The sequence below is a fragment of the Petromyzon marinus genome, chromosome 36 (assembly GCF_048934315.1).
Source record: "Petromyzon marinus isolate PM22_M1 ecotype Great Lakes invasive population chromosome 36, UKy_Petmar_22M1.pri1.0, whole genome shotgun sequence".
Classification (NCBI taxonomy): Eukaryota; Metazoa; Chordata; class Hyperoartia; order Petromyzontiformes; family Petromyzontidae; genus Petromyzon; species Petromyzon marinus.
Genome location: NC_133702.1, coordinates 9,662,458 through 9,677,190, shown reverse-complemented (window position 1 = coordinate 9,677,190; position 14,733 = coordinate 9,662,458). Strand labels below are relative to the sequence as shown.

Here is a 14,733-nt window from a genome sequence, read left to right as displayed (position 1 = left end):
CGTGGGTCACTGGGTCACCCCGCGGAGACGTGGACCTTAAGCACGAGTATCGGATCATCGTCATCTGCAGCATCAGCGCCGTATATTGTCATCATTGTTCGCAGCAGCAGCAGCAGCAGCACAAATAACAGTTACAACATCAGCAGCAGCAGCAGCAGCAGGCCAAAGCAGCAGTTGAGCCATCATCAGGAGCAGCAGCAGTGTATCAGCAGGCAAGATGCTGGTCAGGCGGCTCTGCTCGCCGTCTCTGGGGCTCGTTCGTCGCCCGGTCTCCGGGACCCGCCTCGCCCCGTGTCCGAGGGGCCCGTGGCACGGAGGCCGCGGAGGGGCGGAGAGAGCGGCGGCAGGCGGGAGGATGGACGCGGGGAGCGGGCAGCGGATGTTCGGGACGACCACCCCTTCTTTTGCCTTCGCCAGAGACTTGTTCATGGGGAAGATCAACAAGGTGCGAAGAAGCGGTTCGGGATTCCTTGGGGAACAGAGGAGGGAGAGGTAGGGGGGCTCGGGCTCCCGGTCTAAGTGCGGCCCATGTGCACACGGGGAAAGAGTGGAACCCTGAGATCGAGGCACGGAGACACAAGGACGTAGAGATAACACGGAGAGTGGCGCAGAGAATCACGGAGGCAGGCGCAGATATCGGGGAACAGAGAGAGACACCGATACACTGCAGCGTGCTTATGAAGATAGAGATACACGCAGACAGTTTTGGAGACAGTCACATCGAGAGATAAAGACAGACTCAAGGGAAATACAAAGACGTGCTTATACTGCATACAGAGTTGTATATATATAGAGTATTGCAAGTAAAGTCATATAGAGAGATACACATGCAGAGACACTGACCCCAAACTACAGACAAATACAGAGAGATTTTAAAATAGTGTTGGTAGTCGTGGTGATGTTGATGGCGATGTTGATGATGTTGTTTGCAGGAGGTGTTTCCATTCCCAGAGATCAGCAACGAGGAGCTGGAAGAGCTGAACATGCTCGTGGGGCCCGTGGAAAGGTTCTTCGACGAGCAAGGTGCCAGGGACCCACAATCGCAGCTCTTGTCAGTGCCGCTTTGGCAACAAGAGGCTCCAAGTGGCCTGGCTTTCTCCCACAAGGAAGCCATTCATCAATGGACTTGGTCAAACATCCCAGTGTAGCAGGATCCTCCTGTGAAAGTCTTGAGACTCTGCGAGTCCCACCTTTGATTTTTTTTTTTTTTTACAACACACCGAAAAATTCACGTAACGGGGTACAGAAAATCGGCAGCAGTCCATTCCGGCGCGCCGGAATCGGAATAGGGCCCACCGCCGCCCCAGCCAAGTGGGGACCTCGCGTTCGGGGACAGATTTAAATGGAGAGGGAAAACGGGGGGTGTGTGGGGGGGGGGTAGAAATAACCAGCATACTTAGGGAAAGCCAGGGATGGCGGGGAGGGGAAGAGGGGGGAACAAAGACAAACCCTGCGAGGCCCTCCTTAATAACGGTCCCCAGTGTAATTTGTGACCTTCAACTCGGTAGGATACATGGTTGGCATGAAAATGGGACTCGTTCATTACCTGTTAGCTACATTACCCCGACACCTGCACACTCCATAGCTATGCCAATGCTCCAACTGTTTAATCACTTAAACTGCCACTCTGAAGACAGGCCATTGCCTAAAAAAATCAACCTGTTGTACATTTGTTGTGTTGTAGAGCAGTGCTATTGAATACCGTTTGAATATGTGTCTGAATGCGTTGTCAGTGGACTCAAAGCGTATAGACGCAGAGGCGCGCATCCCAGAGGAGACCCTGCGAGGACTCAAGGAGCTCGGCCTCTTTGGCCAACAGATCCCCACGGAGTTTGGTAAGAAATCGGCACCTGCTTTGATTAAAATTATTAGCAAATTTTGTTTATACCAGGTCTGGGGAAATTCTGAACTGCTGGCCAAATCCGACCTGCAACTTCATATGTCCCGTGGTGACATGAGGCCTACCACTTTAAAATGGCCTGTAAAAACGATGTCTGTCAATGCAAGCATCAATCTGGAATTTAATATTTTCAACTTGGTTTGAATTTTAATTGAACATTTTAATGTGCCAAGTCACATCTGTCACTGTGAGGGCCTCTTGCCGTGACACAACGGAGGTGTGTGTTCGTGTGTGGTTGCCCACCAAAGGTATTTGAGAGTCCTGCTCGGCCCTCAGTAACGATAGGGTACCACACCGTTGGCTTTCAAGTGTTTTTTGTGTCGTGCGATTGCCAGGCGGCCTGGGCCTCTCGAACACCATGTACGCACGGCTGGTTGAGATCACCTCACTCGACGGTTCCATTGCCGTCACACTCGCCGCACACCAGGCCATCGGCCTCAAGGTAACAGCGACTCGCCCGTTCACGAACGTCATGGAGCTGCATCCCGTCAACACAATGCACATGCAACAACCCTTATGTCAATTCGCTGGTCAACGAGGGTCCTCCCCCAAGCTGTGCAGGTCATGGGGGTAACGTGACGACACTTTGCCATGCTGGTCAGTGTGGGTTGGTGATGGTGGCGGTGGCCCAGGAACGGTTCAAGGTATCACTCGCCACTGATGTGAGCCGCGGTTCAAGAATCAAAGTAAGGGTGCCGCGTTTGTAGCGCAGCGCGCTACGCAGTGTGCTTGGTGGCATTTGTTTCTCGTTAACTAATATGTCAGTGTCGTGTCGCTTCATTGTGTGTTACACCAGGGAATTCTGCTTGTGGGCACCGATGAGCAGAAGGCGCAGTACCTGCCACGGCTCGCCACGGGAGAACACACGGCCGCTTTCTGCCTCACAGAGCCGGGCAGGTGAGGTCACACAAATGCAATGCAGCTATTAAACTACGTTATTAATTGTGTTGTTTTGGCCAGGAGGGTCACTGTTTCAAAACGGCTGTCTTGGTGTCCAAAAACCAGGATTCCTGTTTGAAAATGTTTCACTCGCGATGAGGGGACTACCTGGGTAATGCACATGGCACCCTGAATAGTGGGTGGGGATTATATGAGCAAGGAGGCCACTCGCTGTGTGGGAAGAGCTCGCAAATGAGTTTGTGTGGTTTGTAAAAGTGGGCGGGGTTGAATGAGGGGGAGGGGCCTTCAGTTCACCATGTGTTCCTGTGGAGCTTTGTAGAGATTCAGTAGCTTTACATTATTACTAAACCCTTGTCAAGCGCATTGCATCTCAGTGACCACTTTCCTTCTTGCCCAGAGTGGACCGATGAATATTCTCGTCGGTGCGGTGTATGTATATGTTTCCATCCAAACGTCTGTGTTGCCGTCTCTTCTGCCTATGACTCAATCTCATCTCTAGACTATATATATAATTTATGATGCTACCACCTACATGATTCACATGTCACGCTGTACGTCTTCTCAAGATGTAGTTGCATTTAGATCCTCTTGAAAAACCAAAATCCTATTGCAATTGTATCACCTGTGCAGTGGGAGCGATGCAGCGTCGATCCAGACGAGAGCTACGCTCAGTGAAGACGGCAAACATTACCTCCTCAGTGGCTCCAAGGTACCCAACGCGAGCCTGTGAGCACGCAACGATCAAATCACCTGGAATGGGCCACATCTCGGCAGATCTTGGAAGCAGCCACGCACCATTGAGCCTGCCATGGTGCTTGTGTGGGTCACCACCATGCACAAACAGGGCGTCATAGGGCTGGGGGGGTGGGCGGGGGGCAGCAGAGGGCAGTGCAGAATCCACTGTTGTACTGTACCTCTATGCTCCGGCGCCTATGCTACCCACCATCACCAACCCGCACTTGCCAGCGTGGTAAAACATGGTCAAATAACCCCCCTCTCCCTCCCAGTACATGCAGAGTGTCGGAAGGTACTCACTCAGTAGTGGTTTGACAAAAGGGACATGTCCATGTACAATGATTTACCTCCCCTCCAGCTGGTTGGCTGCACAAGTGATCGGCGACGAATTGAACATCATCGACCGAGCAGGGAGCCAGTGCTCAACCACCAGCAAAGGATAGCTCACCGATGAGCAGAACTCTGCCACTTATCGTGTGAGCACGGAAGCGCTGCAGATTAAACAAACTTTCCGTCAGCGCAGAGCGGAATATGTACGAGTAAATACTCTGCTATCTTTGCCACAAGACGATAAGAAACATCGTGGGAGCCGGCACACGAAGCCCTTTTGGTGTCGTTGATAACCACAAAGGGATCTGATATGCTGCCATTTTACACCACTTGGGCCATCTTTCCATTATAGAATGATTGAATGACATTTAACTTGACATCCAACACTGAGCAGAAGCAATCGGAGGCAACGTTTTTGTTGGGTCGGCACACAAGCTGCATAGATGATGTTTATAGCCATGTCCAGACTGAAGGCCACATTGGGACCGTTTGTTTTTGTTTACACGGGACGGGTGTCAAATCGGTTTGGTTTTACCCATGCAAGGATTCTTCCAGCAACAACAGATGATTGGGAAATGCCACAGTGATTGTTACAGCTTGCCTCGGCACCATTACGTTTGTCGAGATGAACGATGTTGGCATTTTTTTTATATTGCGGTACGAGCACTTGCTCCCAAACAATGTGCAAGAGCCATGCGATCTTTTTGCCATATAATAGCCGCTATGATGATGCAATTCCAGCAGAGATACATAAGCAGCGATTGGCCGTATGTGTAAGTCCGAGGGGTGCTTTGCACTTTAGGTACATCGGTATGTTCAGAAACGACATAGCAATGTCCCTAAAAATGGAACAATAGTGAAAATTATACAAAAGAGCATGTAGATATTTATGCTGAGAACCAAATTTAATTGACATCATATTCACTGGAATGTATTATGTTGAACTTCTTTCGCACCGTACATAGCTAACCGTGCTAAACGGAGGTGTGGTGTGGACAACAAATTCAACACAAAAAGTATTTCTAAAGACATGAGTTTTCAATTTAGATTTAAAAGTGCATAAAAGGAAGCAAGTTGGTCAGGACGCATTGCTAGAAGCGATGATGGCCGGTGATCGAGCCTGTTTACGGAATTGCAGGCGAGAGAGGAGACTCAGATATGGAGTAATGAGATCGGCTAATGTGTTGGAGCGAAACACATTGCAGCATCACAAAACCACGAAGGATGGCGACGACATGCAGAGACCATCTAGCAGTGGACAGATCGTGGCTGATGGCATTCATGCAGTATAAAGTTGAAGGACTCCGTGTCACTGAAGGCATGGAATGCAATACTTTAAATAGATGCTGCCTCGCCACCCACCAAATATAGAAGTGGGCTGATGTCCAACAATGACTGGGCCAAGTACATCAAATTTTTAACCGTGTTAATCGGAGGTGATAATTTATCCAGATAAACCTTACTGAACTCAAGACCACACGGTTAGATTCACGAACCCACTTGCTGTACTGATATTTCTTGGCCATGGGGAGTTTTGCATTTTTGCATTATCCACCATGATCCACCAACTGTTGCCTTCACAACAACCTGCCTCCCAAAGACAAGAAACCCCGCATAAATCACAAAATCGGCACGACCACGGCTGATGGTGCCGACAATGTCACCAAGGCCCGACTAACACGTGTGAGAACGGAGGCAAGACTTTTTCCCCAACTATTTTCGTGTTATCCAATTGGTCAAGAAGTCAAGGGTAATCGATTACTTAAGTAATCGGATAGCCCATCTCTAGCACTACAGGCCTTGGAGTGGTTTCCACGAGTCCAGCGACCAGGGGAATGCTGTGGAGCGGATGGTGCGAGACTTTGGGGGGGAGGTCCTGGAGGCCGCTTGTCAACCGCGCAGAGAAGGGTCGCCCACGTTTGGCGAGGTGCGGTGGTGTGTGCGGTGGCAGCCTTTGGCCGTGACGACGTCCCGATCTTTGAGCCGCGGTGCGCGGTGGACTTGTGCCCGTCGGGACTTGTGGTGCGGGCGCAGATCTGGATCTCCAACGGCGGCACCGCGGACGTGTTCACGGTGTTCGCGCGCACGGAGGTGACGGACGCGGCGACGGGCGAGAAGAAGGACAAGATCACGGCCTTCCTCGTGGAGCGCGCGTTCGGGGGCATCACCAGCGGCAAGCCCGAGGACAAGCTGGGCATCCGTGGATCGAACAGTGCGTGCTATATAACAGTATTCATCATTATATATATCGTTATACTTTTTTCATGGGGGGGGGGTGGGGGGGCAGCACTTATTGCCATTGCAGTTTAACCAAAGCGATGCTGACAATAGACTTGTACATGCACGGTTCTGTATGTGCAAGTTGGCATGCAACAATGAACCATGCCTCCAGTGATTCGAGGAATTGTCACAATTCAGGGTTTCAATTATAAATATTAAAAATAATAATAGATCGTCACTCCACTCATTGTAACCGGGGCTTCATTTTCACCGGGACTGTTCCTTGTCGTCAGAAACCTGGACAATTTTCCGCACACCCGGCACACGCCATCCAGTATACCACTCGCTATGGCTGTGTCGACTTGGTTATGTGCCTCCTCCAGTCTGCCAGCGACCACGAGAATATTCAGTGAGAAATTAAGTCCGGATTGTAACAGTTCCGTTGGAATCATTTACCAATTTTTGTTGTTGTTTTGTTTGCAAGGTTGTCACACCTGCGTCTGACTTGCATGAATCGTACCTAATTCTCACACACACAACCTGTGGAATGCATCGTGCACGTAAAGAAGTGATTCCACCTGACAAATCAAAAACGCTTTTTGGGATTTTGCACACGCTCACGGGTTGCGTGCCGGCCTTTCGGGTGCCTGTCTGCCGTGACCTCGGAACTGGCGTGTGTGCGACTCTCTGGCAGCGTGCGAGGTCATGTTTGACGGAACGCCGGTGCCGCTCGAGAACGTCCTGGGGGAGGTTGGCGGAGGCTTCAAGGTCGGAATTTTTTTTAAGTTCACGCCGTAGCCGCGGCGCGTGCTGGAACGTCGTGTTCGTTCTATCGCCCGCCCATGTTCTGGTTAAGGAAAGCCTGATGTGGTGTTTCCGAGCTGCAATTTTTATAAAGGGTGGAGCGGTGGAGCAGCGGTTCACGCAGCAAGTCGTGAACCCGGTGACCTGGGTTTGGGTTCGGTTCCTGGCCACTGCTAACATCAGTGGCGTATGATATCTGAAACCAGTCCTGGATGCTCCCACAATTTACCAACCTGCAATAATCAGCATGGTTGGCTACGTACGGTGCAAAAGCAGCTGAACATACATAGTATGGTCAAAAACTGTCAACGACTAACACTGTGGAGAGGCCATCATCCAGCATTGGACTGACAAAGGGCCATGCATTTCTAATTTATGATTTTAATGTAAATAGCAATTTTGTTTGGAGAGTCGTGCATTGGTGTGGTCGGCCAATGCTGTTGATGAGTGTTCTGGCTTTGTGGGAGGAAAGCGGAGCACCTGGAGAAACCCCCCCCCCTCCCGCCCCCCCAAGCATTTGAAGGGAAAACACTCGAGAAATGCACACACGGTTTATATAGTGTTTGCTGTACTGCCATCTCCTGGTCACCTCGCAGTCCAGTGTGTTTGCGAGTCTCAAAAGAGCTGGCTTCCACTAGAGACAGTGCTAGAGAGCGTCTCTTGAGGGGTATTTGACGTTCTCTTCCATGTTGAATGTTTTTTTGTAAAAATCCCCCAGCAAATTTACTGTCCAAGCAAAATCAAGTATTTCAAAGGAATGCACCAACTGTTTTCTCAAAAGTGTAGGATTTACAGGCCATGTGCCAACTCGCATGTAGCACCGATATTTGTGAAACCAGTGTTGATATGCAGAGATGAGCAATTTTTTTTTTTAAAGGGAAATGCGCATGGCCATCGTAGGATTGGGACAGCTGTTATTTTGTCAGTTGCCGGTAATTCTAAAGTTTTAAATTAAGTATTTGAGACTGCTAGATAATGGGATTACTGATATGAAAGATTCCAAAGGTGTCTAGGGTAATGTTCCCCCAAGAATATAAACCAATATGGATGAAGCCATCGGACTGCTAGAAGCCAGCAGCTAACTGAACTTAAATAATAAAAAAACGGTGTTGTGCTCTGTCCGTAAGGGACTTGTTTTTTGCGAAGGTATCTGAACTGCTGCTCTATTTAAGACCGGGAGCAAGTGAGGGCTTCACCATTCTGGTGAATTGCCCGATGATGCTGGATGTAATTGCCAGCGAAACGTCGTACTCAAACTGTAAATGTTGTGGATTCACTCTTCAACACACCGGTGGGCTAAAGTAGTGAACTATTTGACTTTTGTCAACGTGACACTTTTTTTGCTGATTGGCCGTGTCGGGTGGTGGAGGGTTGCGACACATTTATAAATAACGTGATCTAACCCAAAACCTTTATTATGACTATCTGAACTTCCCCCCCCTGCCTCTGCCATCAGGTCGCCATGAAGATTCTGAACGGCGGTCGTTTCAGCATGGGCAGTGCCTCGGCTGGGATGCTCAAGAAGCTCATTGGCAAGTTTTGCTCGCTCGCTCGCTGTCCCGCTCTCGATCGACAGTCCCTAACCGGTTCAAATGTCACTCGCCACTAATGCTGGCCGTTACTCGGAATGAGATTCAAGTCGCCGAGTTAGCGGCTCACTGCTCTGTGTTTACCGTGGAAAATAAAGGTGAAGCCTTGTGATAGATGACAACCTGTTGCTGTTCAGCTATGCGAGATGTTTAGGGTGGTAGAGGTGATGCGGTTTAATCACGGTTTACGGTAGCACAAGCACAAAATCCCAAACAACACCGTCAAATTTATAATAGATAGGAGTTAACATGTTTATTGCATTGAGTAAGGTTATGATGAGAGCTTTGGTGAAAATATACGATTGGACAGAATTCCAAAAGGGAGCAATACAAGGGAAGAATCGGGAAGGGAAGTTTTGTAACCTGCGGTGAGTGAGTGAGAGTGTTGTTGTGACCTGTGGTGAGTGAGTGAGAATGTTGTTGTGACCTACGGTGAGTGAGTGAGAGTGTTGTTGAGACCTGCGGTGAGTGAGAATGTTGTTGAGTCCTGCGGTGAGTAAGTGAGAGTGTTGTTGTGACCTGCAGTGAGTGAATGAGAGTGTTGTTGAGACCTGCGGTGAGTGAGTGAGAGTGTTGTTGAGACCTGCGGTGAGTGAGAGTGTTGTTGTGACCTGCGGTGAGTGAGTGAGAGTGTTGTTGAGACCTGCGGTGAGTGAGAGTGTTGTTGTGACCTGCGGTGAGTGAGTGAGAGTGTTTTGAGACCTGCGGTGAGTGAGAGTGTTGTTGAGACCTGCGGTGAGTGAGAGTGTTGTTGTGACCTGCGGTGAGTGAGAGTGTTGTTGTGACCTGCGGTGAGTGAGAGTGTTGTTGTGACCTGCGGTGAGCGAGTGAGAATGTTGTTGTGACCTGCAGCGAGTGAATGAGAGTGTTGTTGAGACCTGCGGTGAGTGAGAATGTTGTTGTGACCTGCAGTGAGTGAATGAGAGTGTTGTTGAGACCTGCGGTGAGTGAGTGAGAGTGTTGTTGAGACCTGCGGTGAGTGAGTGAGAGTGTTGTTGAGACCTGTGGTGAGTGAGTGAGAATGTTGTTGAGACCTGCGGTGAGTGAGAATGTTGTTGTGACCTGCGGTGAGTGAGTGAGAGTGTTGTTGAGACCTGCGGTGAGTGAGTGAGAGTGTTGTTGAGACCTGCGGTGAGTGAGTGAGAGTGTTGTTGAGACCTGCGGTGAGTGAGTGAGAATGTTGTTGAGACCTGCGGTGAGTGAGTGAGAGTGTTGTTGAGACCTGCGGTGAGTGAGAATGTTGTTGTGACCTGCGGTGAGTGAGTGAGAGTGTTGTTGAGACCTGCGGTGAGTGAGTGAGAGTGTTGTTGAGACATGCGGTGAGTGAGTGAGAGTGTTTTTGAGACCTGCGTTGAGTGAGAGTGTTGTTGAGACCTGCGGTGAGTGAGAATGTTGTTGAGTCCTGCGGTGAGTAAGTGAGAGTGTTGTTGTGACCTGCAGTGAGTGAATGAGAGTGTTGTTGAGACCTGCGGTGAGTGAGTGAGAGTGTTTTTGAGACCTGCGGTGAGTGTGAGTGTTGTTGTGACCTACGGTGAGTGAGTGAGAATGTTGTTGTGACCTGCGGTGAGTGAGTGAGAGTGTTGTTGAGACCTGCGGTGAGTGAGAGTGTTGTTGTGACCTGCGGTGAGTGAGAGTGTTGTTGAGACCTGCGGTGAGTGAGAGTGTTGTTGAGACCTGCGGTGAGTGAGAGTGTTGTTGTGACCTGCGGTGAGTGAGAGTGTTGTTGTGACCTGCGGTGAGTGAGAGTGTTGTTGTGACCTGCGGTGAGCGAGTGAGAATGTTGTTGTGACCTGCAGTGAGTGAATGAGAGTGTTGTTGAGACCTGCGGTGAGTGAGAATGTTGTTGTGACCTGCAGTGAGTGAATGAGAGTGTTGTTGAGACCTGCGGTGAGTGAGTGAGAGTGTTGTTGAGACCTGCGCTGAGTGAGTGAGAGTGTTGTTGAGACCTGCGGTGAGTGAGTGAGAGTGTTGTTGAGACCTGCGGTGAGTGAGAGTGTTGTTGAGTCCTGCGGTGAGTGAGAATGTTGTTGTGACCTGCGGTGAGTGAGTGAGAGTGTTGTTGAGACCTGCGGTGAGTGAGTGAGAGTGTTGTTGAGACCTGCGGTGAGTGAGTGAGAGTGTTGTTGAGACCTGCGGTGAGTGAGTGAGAATGTTGTTGAGACCTGCGGTGAGTGAGTGAGAGTGTTGTTGAGACCTGCGGTGAGTGAGAATGTTGTTGTGACCTGCGGTGAGTGAGTGAGAGTGTTGTTGAGACCTGCGGTGAGTGAGTGAGAGTGTTGTTGAGACATGCGGTGAGTGAGTGAGAGTGTTTTTGAGACCTGCGTTGAGTGAGAGTGTTGTTGAGACCTGCGGTGAGTGAGAATGTTGTTGTGACCTGCGGTGAGTGAGTGAGAATGTTGTTGTGACCTGTGGTGAGTGAGTGAGAATGTTGTTGTGACCTGCAGTGAGTGAATGAGAGTGTTGTTGAGACCTGCGGTGAGTGAGAGTGTTGTTGAGACCTGCGGTGAGTGAGAATGTTGTTGTGACCTGCGGTGAGTGAGTGAGAGTGTTGTTGAGACCTGCGGTGAGTGAGTGAGAGTGTTGTTGAGACATGCGGTGAGTGAGTGAGAGTGTTTTTGAGACCTGCGTTGAGTGCGAGTGTTGTTGAGACCTGCGGTGAGTGAGAGTGTTGTTGAGACCTGCGGTGAGTGAGAATGTTGTTGTGACCTGCGGTGAGTGAGTGAGAGTGTTGTTGAGACCTGCGGTGAGTGAGTGAGAGTGTTGTTGAGACATGCGGTGAGTGAGAGTGTTGTTAAGACCTGCGGTGAGTGAGTGAGAGTGTTTTGAGACCTGCGGTGAGTGAGAGTGTTGTTGAGACCTGCGGTGAGTGAGAGTGTTGTTGTGACCTGCAGTGAGTGAGAGTGTTGTTGTGACCTGCGGTGAGTGAGAGTGTTGTTGTGACCTGCGGTGAGCGAGTGAGAATGTTGTTGTGACCTGCAGCGAGTGAATGAGAGTGTTGTTGAGACCTGCGGTGAGTGAGAATGTTGTTGTGACCTGCAGTGAGTGAATGAGAGTGTTGTTGAGACCTGCGGTGAGTGAGTGAGAGTGTTGTTGAGACCTGCGGTGAGTGAGTGAGAGTGTTGTTGAGACCTGTGGTGAGTGAGTGAGAATGTTGTTGAGACCTGCGGTGAGTGAGAATGTTGTTGTGACCTGCGGTGAGTGAGTGAGAGTGTTGTTGAGACCTGCGGTGAGTGAGTGAGAGTGTTGTTGAGACCTGCGGTGAGTGAGTGAGAGTGTTGTTGAGACCTGCGGTGAGTGAGTGAGAATGTTGTTGAGACCTGCGGTGAGTGAGTGAGAGTGTTGTTGAGACCTGCGGTGAGTGAGAATGTTGTTGTGACCTGCGGTGAGTGAGTGAGAGTGTTGTTGAGACCTGCGGTGAGTGAGTGAGAGTGTTGTTGAGACATGCGGTGAGTGAGTGAGAGTGTTTTTGAGACCTGCGTTGAGTGAGAGTGTTGTTGAGACCTGCGGTGAGTGAGAATGTTGTTGAGTCCTGCGGTGAGTAAGTGAGAGTGTTGTTGTGACCTGCAGTGAGTGAATGAGAGTGTTGTTGAGACCTGCGGTGAGTGAGTGAGAGTGTTTTTGAGACCTGCGGTGAGTGTGAGTGTTGTTGTGACCTACGGTGAGTGAGTGAGAATGTTGTTGTGACCTGCGGTGAGTGAGTGAGAGTGTTGTTGAGACCTGCGGTGAGTGAGAGTGTTGTTGTGACCTGCGGTGAGTGAGAGTGTTGTTGAGACCTGCGGTGAGTGAGAGTGTTGTTGAGACCTGCGGTGAGTGAGAGTGTTGTTGTGACCTGCGGTGAGTGAGAGTGTTGTTGTGACCTGCGGTGAGTGAGAGTGTTGTTGTGACCTGCGGTGAGCGAGTGAGAATGTTGTTGTGACCTGCAGTGAGTGAATGAGAGTGTTGTTGAGACCTGCGGTGAGTGAGAATGTTGTTGTGACCTGCAGTGAGTGAATGAGAGTGTTGTTGAGACCTGCGGTGAGTGAGTGAGAGTGTTGTTGAGACCTGCGCTGAGTGAGTGAGAGTGTTGTTGAGACCTGCGGTGAGTGAGTGAGAGTGTTGTTGAGACCTGCGGTGAGTGAGAGTGTTGTTGAGTCCTGCGGTGAGTGAGAATGTTGTTGTGACCTGCGGTGAGTGAGTGAGAGTGTTGTTGAGACCTGCGGTGAGTGAGTGAGAGTGTTGTTGAGACCTGCGGTGAGTGAGTGAGAGTGTTGTTGAGACCTGCGGTGAGTGAGTGAGAATGTTGTTGAGACCTGCGGTGAGTGAGTGAGAGTGTTGTTGAGACCTGCGGTGAGTGAGAATGTTGTTGTGACCTGCGGTGAGTGAGTGAGAGTGTTGTTGAGACCTGCGGTGAGTGAGTGAGAGTGTTGTTGAGACATGCGGTGAGTGAGTGAGAGTGTTTTTGAGACCTGCGTTGAGTGAGAGTGTTGTTGAGACCTGCGGTGAGTGAGAATGTTGTTGTGACCTGCGGTGAGTGAGTGAGAATGTTGTTGTGACCTGTGGTGAGTGAGTGAGAATGTTGTTGTGACCTGCAGTGAGTGAATGAGAGTGTTGTTGAGACCTGCGGTGAGTGAGAGTGTTGTTGAGACCTGCGGTGAGTGAGAATGTTGTTGTGACCTGCGGTGAGTGAGTGAGAGTGTTGTTGAGACCTGCGGTGAGTGAGTGAGAGTGTTGTTGAGACATGTGGTGAGTGAGTGAGAGTGTTTTTGAGACCTGCGTTGAGTGCGAGTGTTGTTGAGACCTGCGGTGAGTGAGAGTGTTGTTGAGACCTGCGGTGAGTGAGAATGTTGTTGTGACCTGCGGTGAGTGAGTGAGAGTGTTGTTGAGACCTGCGGTGAGTGAGTGAGAGTGTTGTTGAGACATGCGGTGAGTGAGAGTGTTGTTAAGACCTGCGGTGAGTGAGTGAGAGTGTTGTTGAGACCTGCGGTGAGTGAGTGAGAGTGTTGTTGTGACCTGCAGTGAGTGAATGAGAGTGTTGTTGAGACCTGCGGTGAGTGAGTGAGAGTGTTGTTGAGACCTGCGGTGAGTGAGTGAGAGTGTTGTTGTGACCTGCAGTGAGTGAATGAGAGTGTTGTTGAGACCTGCGGTGAGTGAGTGAGAGTGTTGTTGAGACCTGCGGTGAGTGAGTGAGAGTTTTGTTGTGACCTGCGGTGCGTTGAGTGAGAATGTTGATGAGTCCTCCGGTGCGGTGAGTGAGAGTGTTGTTGAGACCTGCGGTGAGTGAGTGAGAGTGTTGTTGAGTCCTGCGGTGCGTTGAGTGAGAATGTTGAGTCCTGCGGTGCGGTGAGTGAGAGTGTTCTTGAGACTTGTGGCGAGTGAGAGTGTTGTTGAGACCTGCGGTCAGTGAGTGAGAGTGTTGTTGAGACCTGCGGTGAGTGAGTGAGAGTGTTGTTGAGACCTGCGGTGAGTGAGAATGTTGTTGTGACCTGTGGTGCGGTGAGTGAGAATGTTATTGAGACCTGCGGTGAGTGAGTGAGAGTGTTGTTGAGACCTGCGGTGAGTGAGTGAGAGTCTTGTTGAGACCTGCGGTGAGTGAGTGTTTTGTTGTGACCTACGGTGAGTAAGTGAGAGTGTTGTTAAGACCTGCGGTGAGTGAGTGAGAGTGTTAAGACCTGCGGTGAGTGAGTGAGAGTGTTGTTAAGACCTGCGGTGAGTGAGAGTGTTGTTGAGTCCTGCGGTGCGTTGAGTGAGAATGTTGTTGAGTCTTGCGGTGCGGTGAGTGAGAGTGTTCTTGAGACTTGTGGTGAGTGAGAGTGTTTTTGAGACCTGCGGTGAGTGAGAATGTTATTGAGACCTGCGGTGAGTGAGTGAGAGTGTTGTTGAGACCTGCGGTGAGTGAGTGAGAGTGTTGTTGAGACCTACGGTGCGTTGAGTGAGAGTGTTCTTGAGACTTGTGGCGAGTGAGAGTGTTGTTGAGACCTGCGGTGAGTGAGTCAGAGTGTTTTTGAGACCTGCGGTGAGTGAGAATGTTGTTGTGACCTACGGTGAGTGAGTGAGAGTGTTGTTGAGACCTGCGGTCAGTGAGTGAGAATGTTGTTGAGACCTGCGGTGAGTGAGTGAGAGTGTTTTTGAGACCTGCGGTGAGTGAGAATGTTGTTGTGACCTACGGTGAGTGAGTGAGAATGTTGTTGTGACCTACAGTGAGTGAGTGAGAATGTTGTTGAGACCTGCGGTGAGTGAGAGTGTTGTTGAGACCTGCGGTGAGTGAGAGTGTTGTTG

General features: G+C 50.2%; 1 protein-coding gene across 1 annotated transcript in view; it reads left to right on the top strand.

Annotated features, from left to right (window-relative positions):
* Nucleotides 1–217: 217 nt before the first annotated feature.
* The window catches only part of ACAD9 (acyl-CoA dehydrogenase family member 9), a 28,287-nt gene continuing 13,771 nt past the window's right edge, over nt 218–14,733 (top strand). The window contains exons 1-9 of the mRNA XM_032966455.2: nt 218–445; nt 933–1,023; nt 1,734–1,835; nt 2,236–2,342; nt 2,697–2,797; nt 3,431–3,509; nt 5,900–6,077; nt 6,780–6,853; nt 8,346–8,421. Coding sequence (XP_032822346.2) covers nt 218–445; nt 933–1,023; nt 1,734–1,835; nt 2,236–2,342; nt 2,697–2,797; nt 3,431–3,509; nt 5,900–6,077; nt 6,780–6,853; nt 8,346–8,421 — 1,036 coding nt within the window. The remainder of the gene's footprint in view (nt 446–932; nt 1,024–1,733; nt 1,836–2,235; nt 2,343–2,696; nt 2,798–3,430; nt 3,510–5,899; nt 6,078–6,779; nt 6,854–8,345; nt 8,422–14,733) is intronic.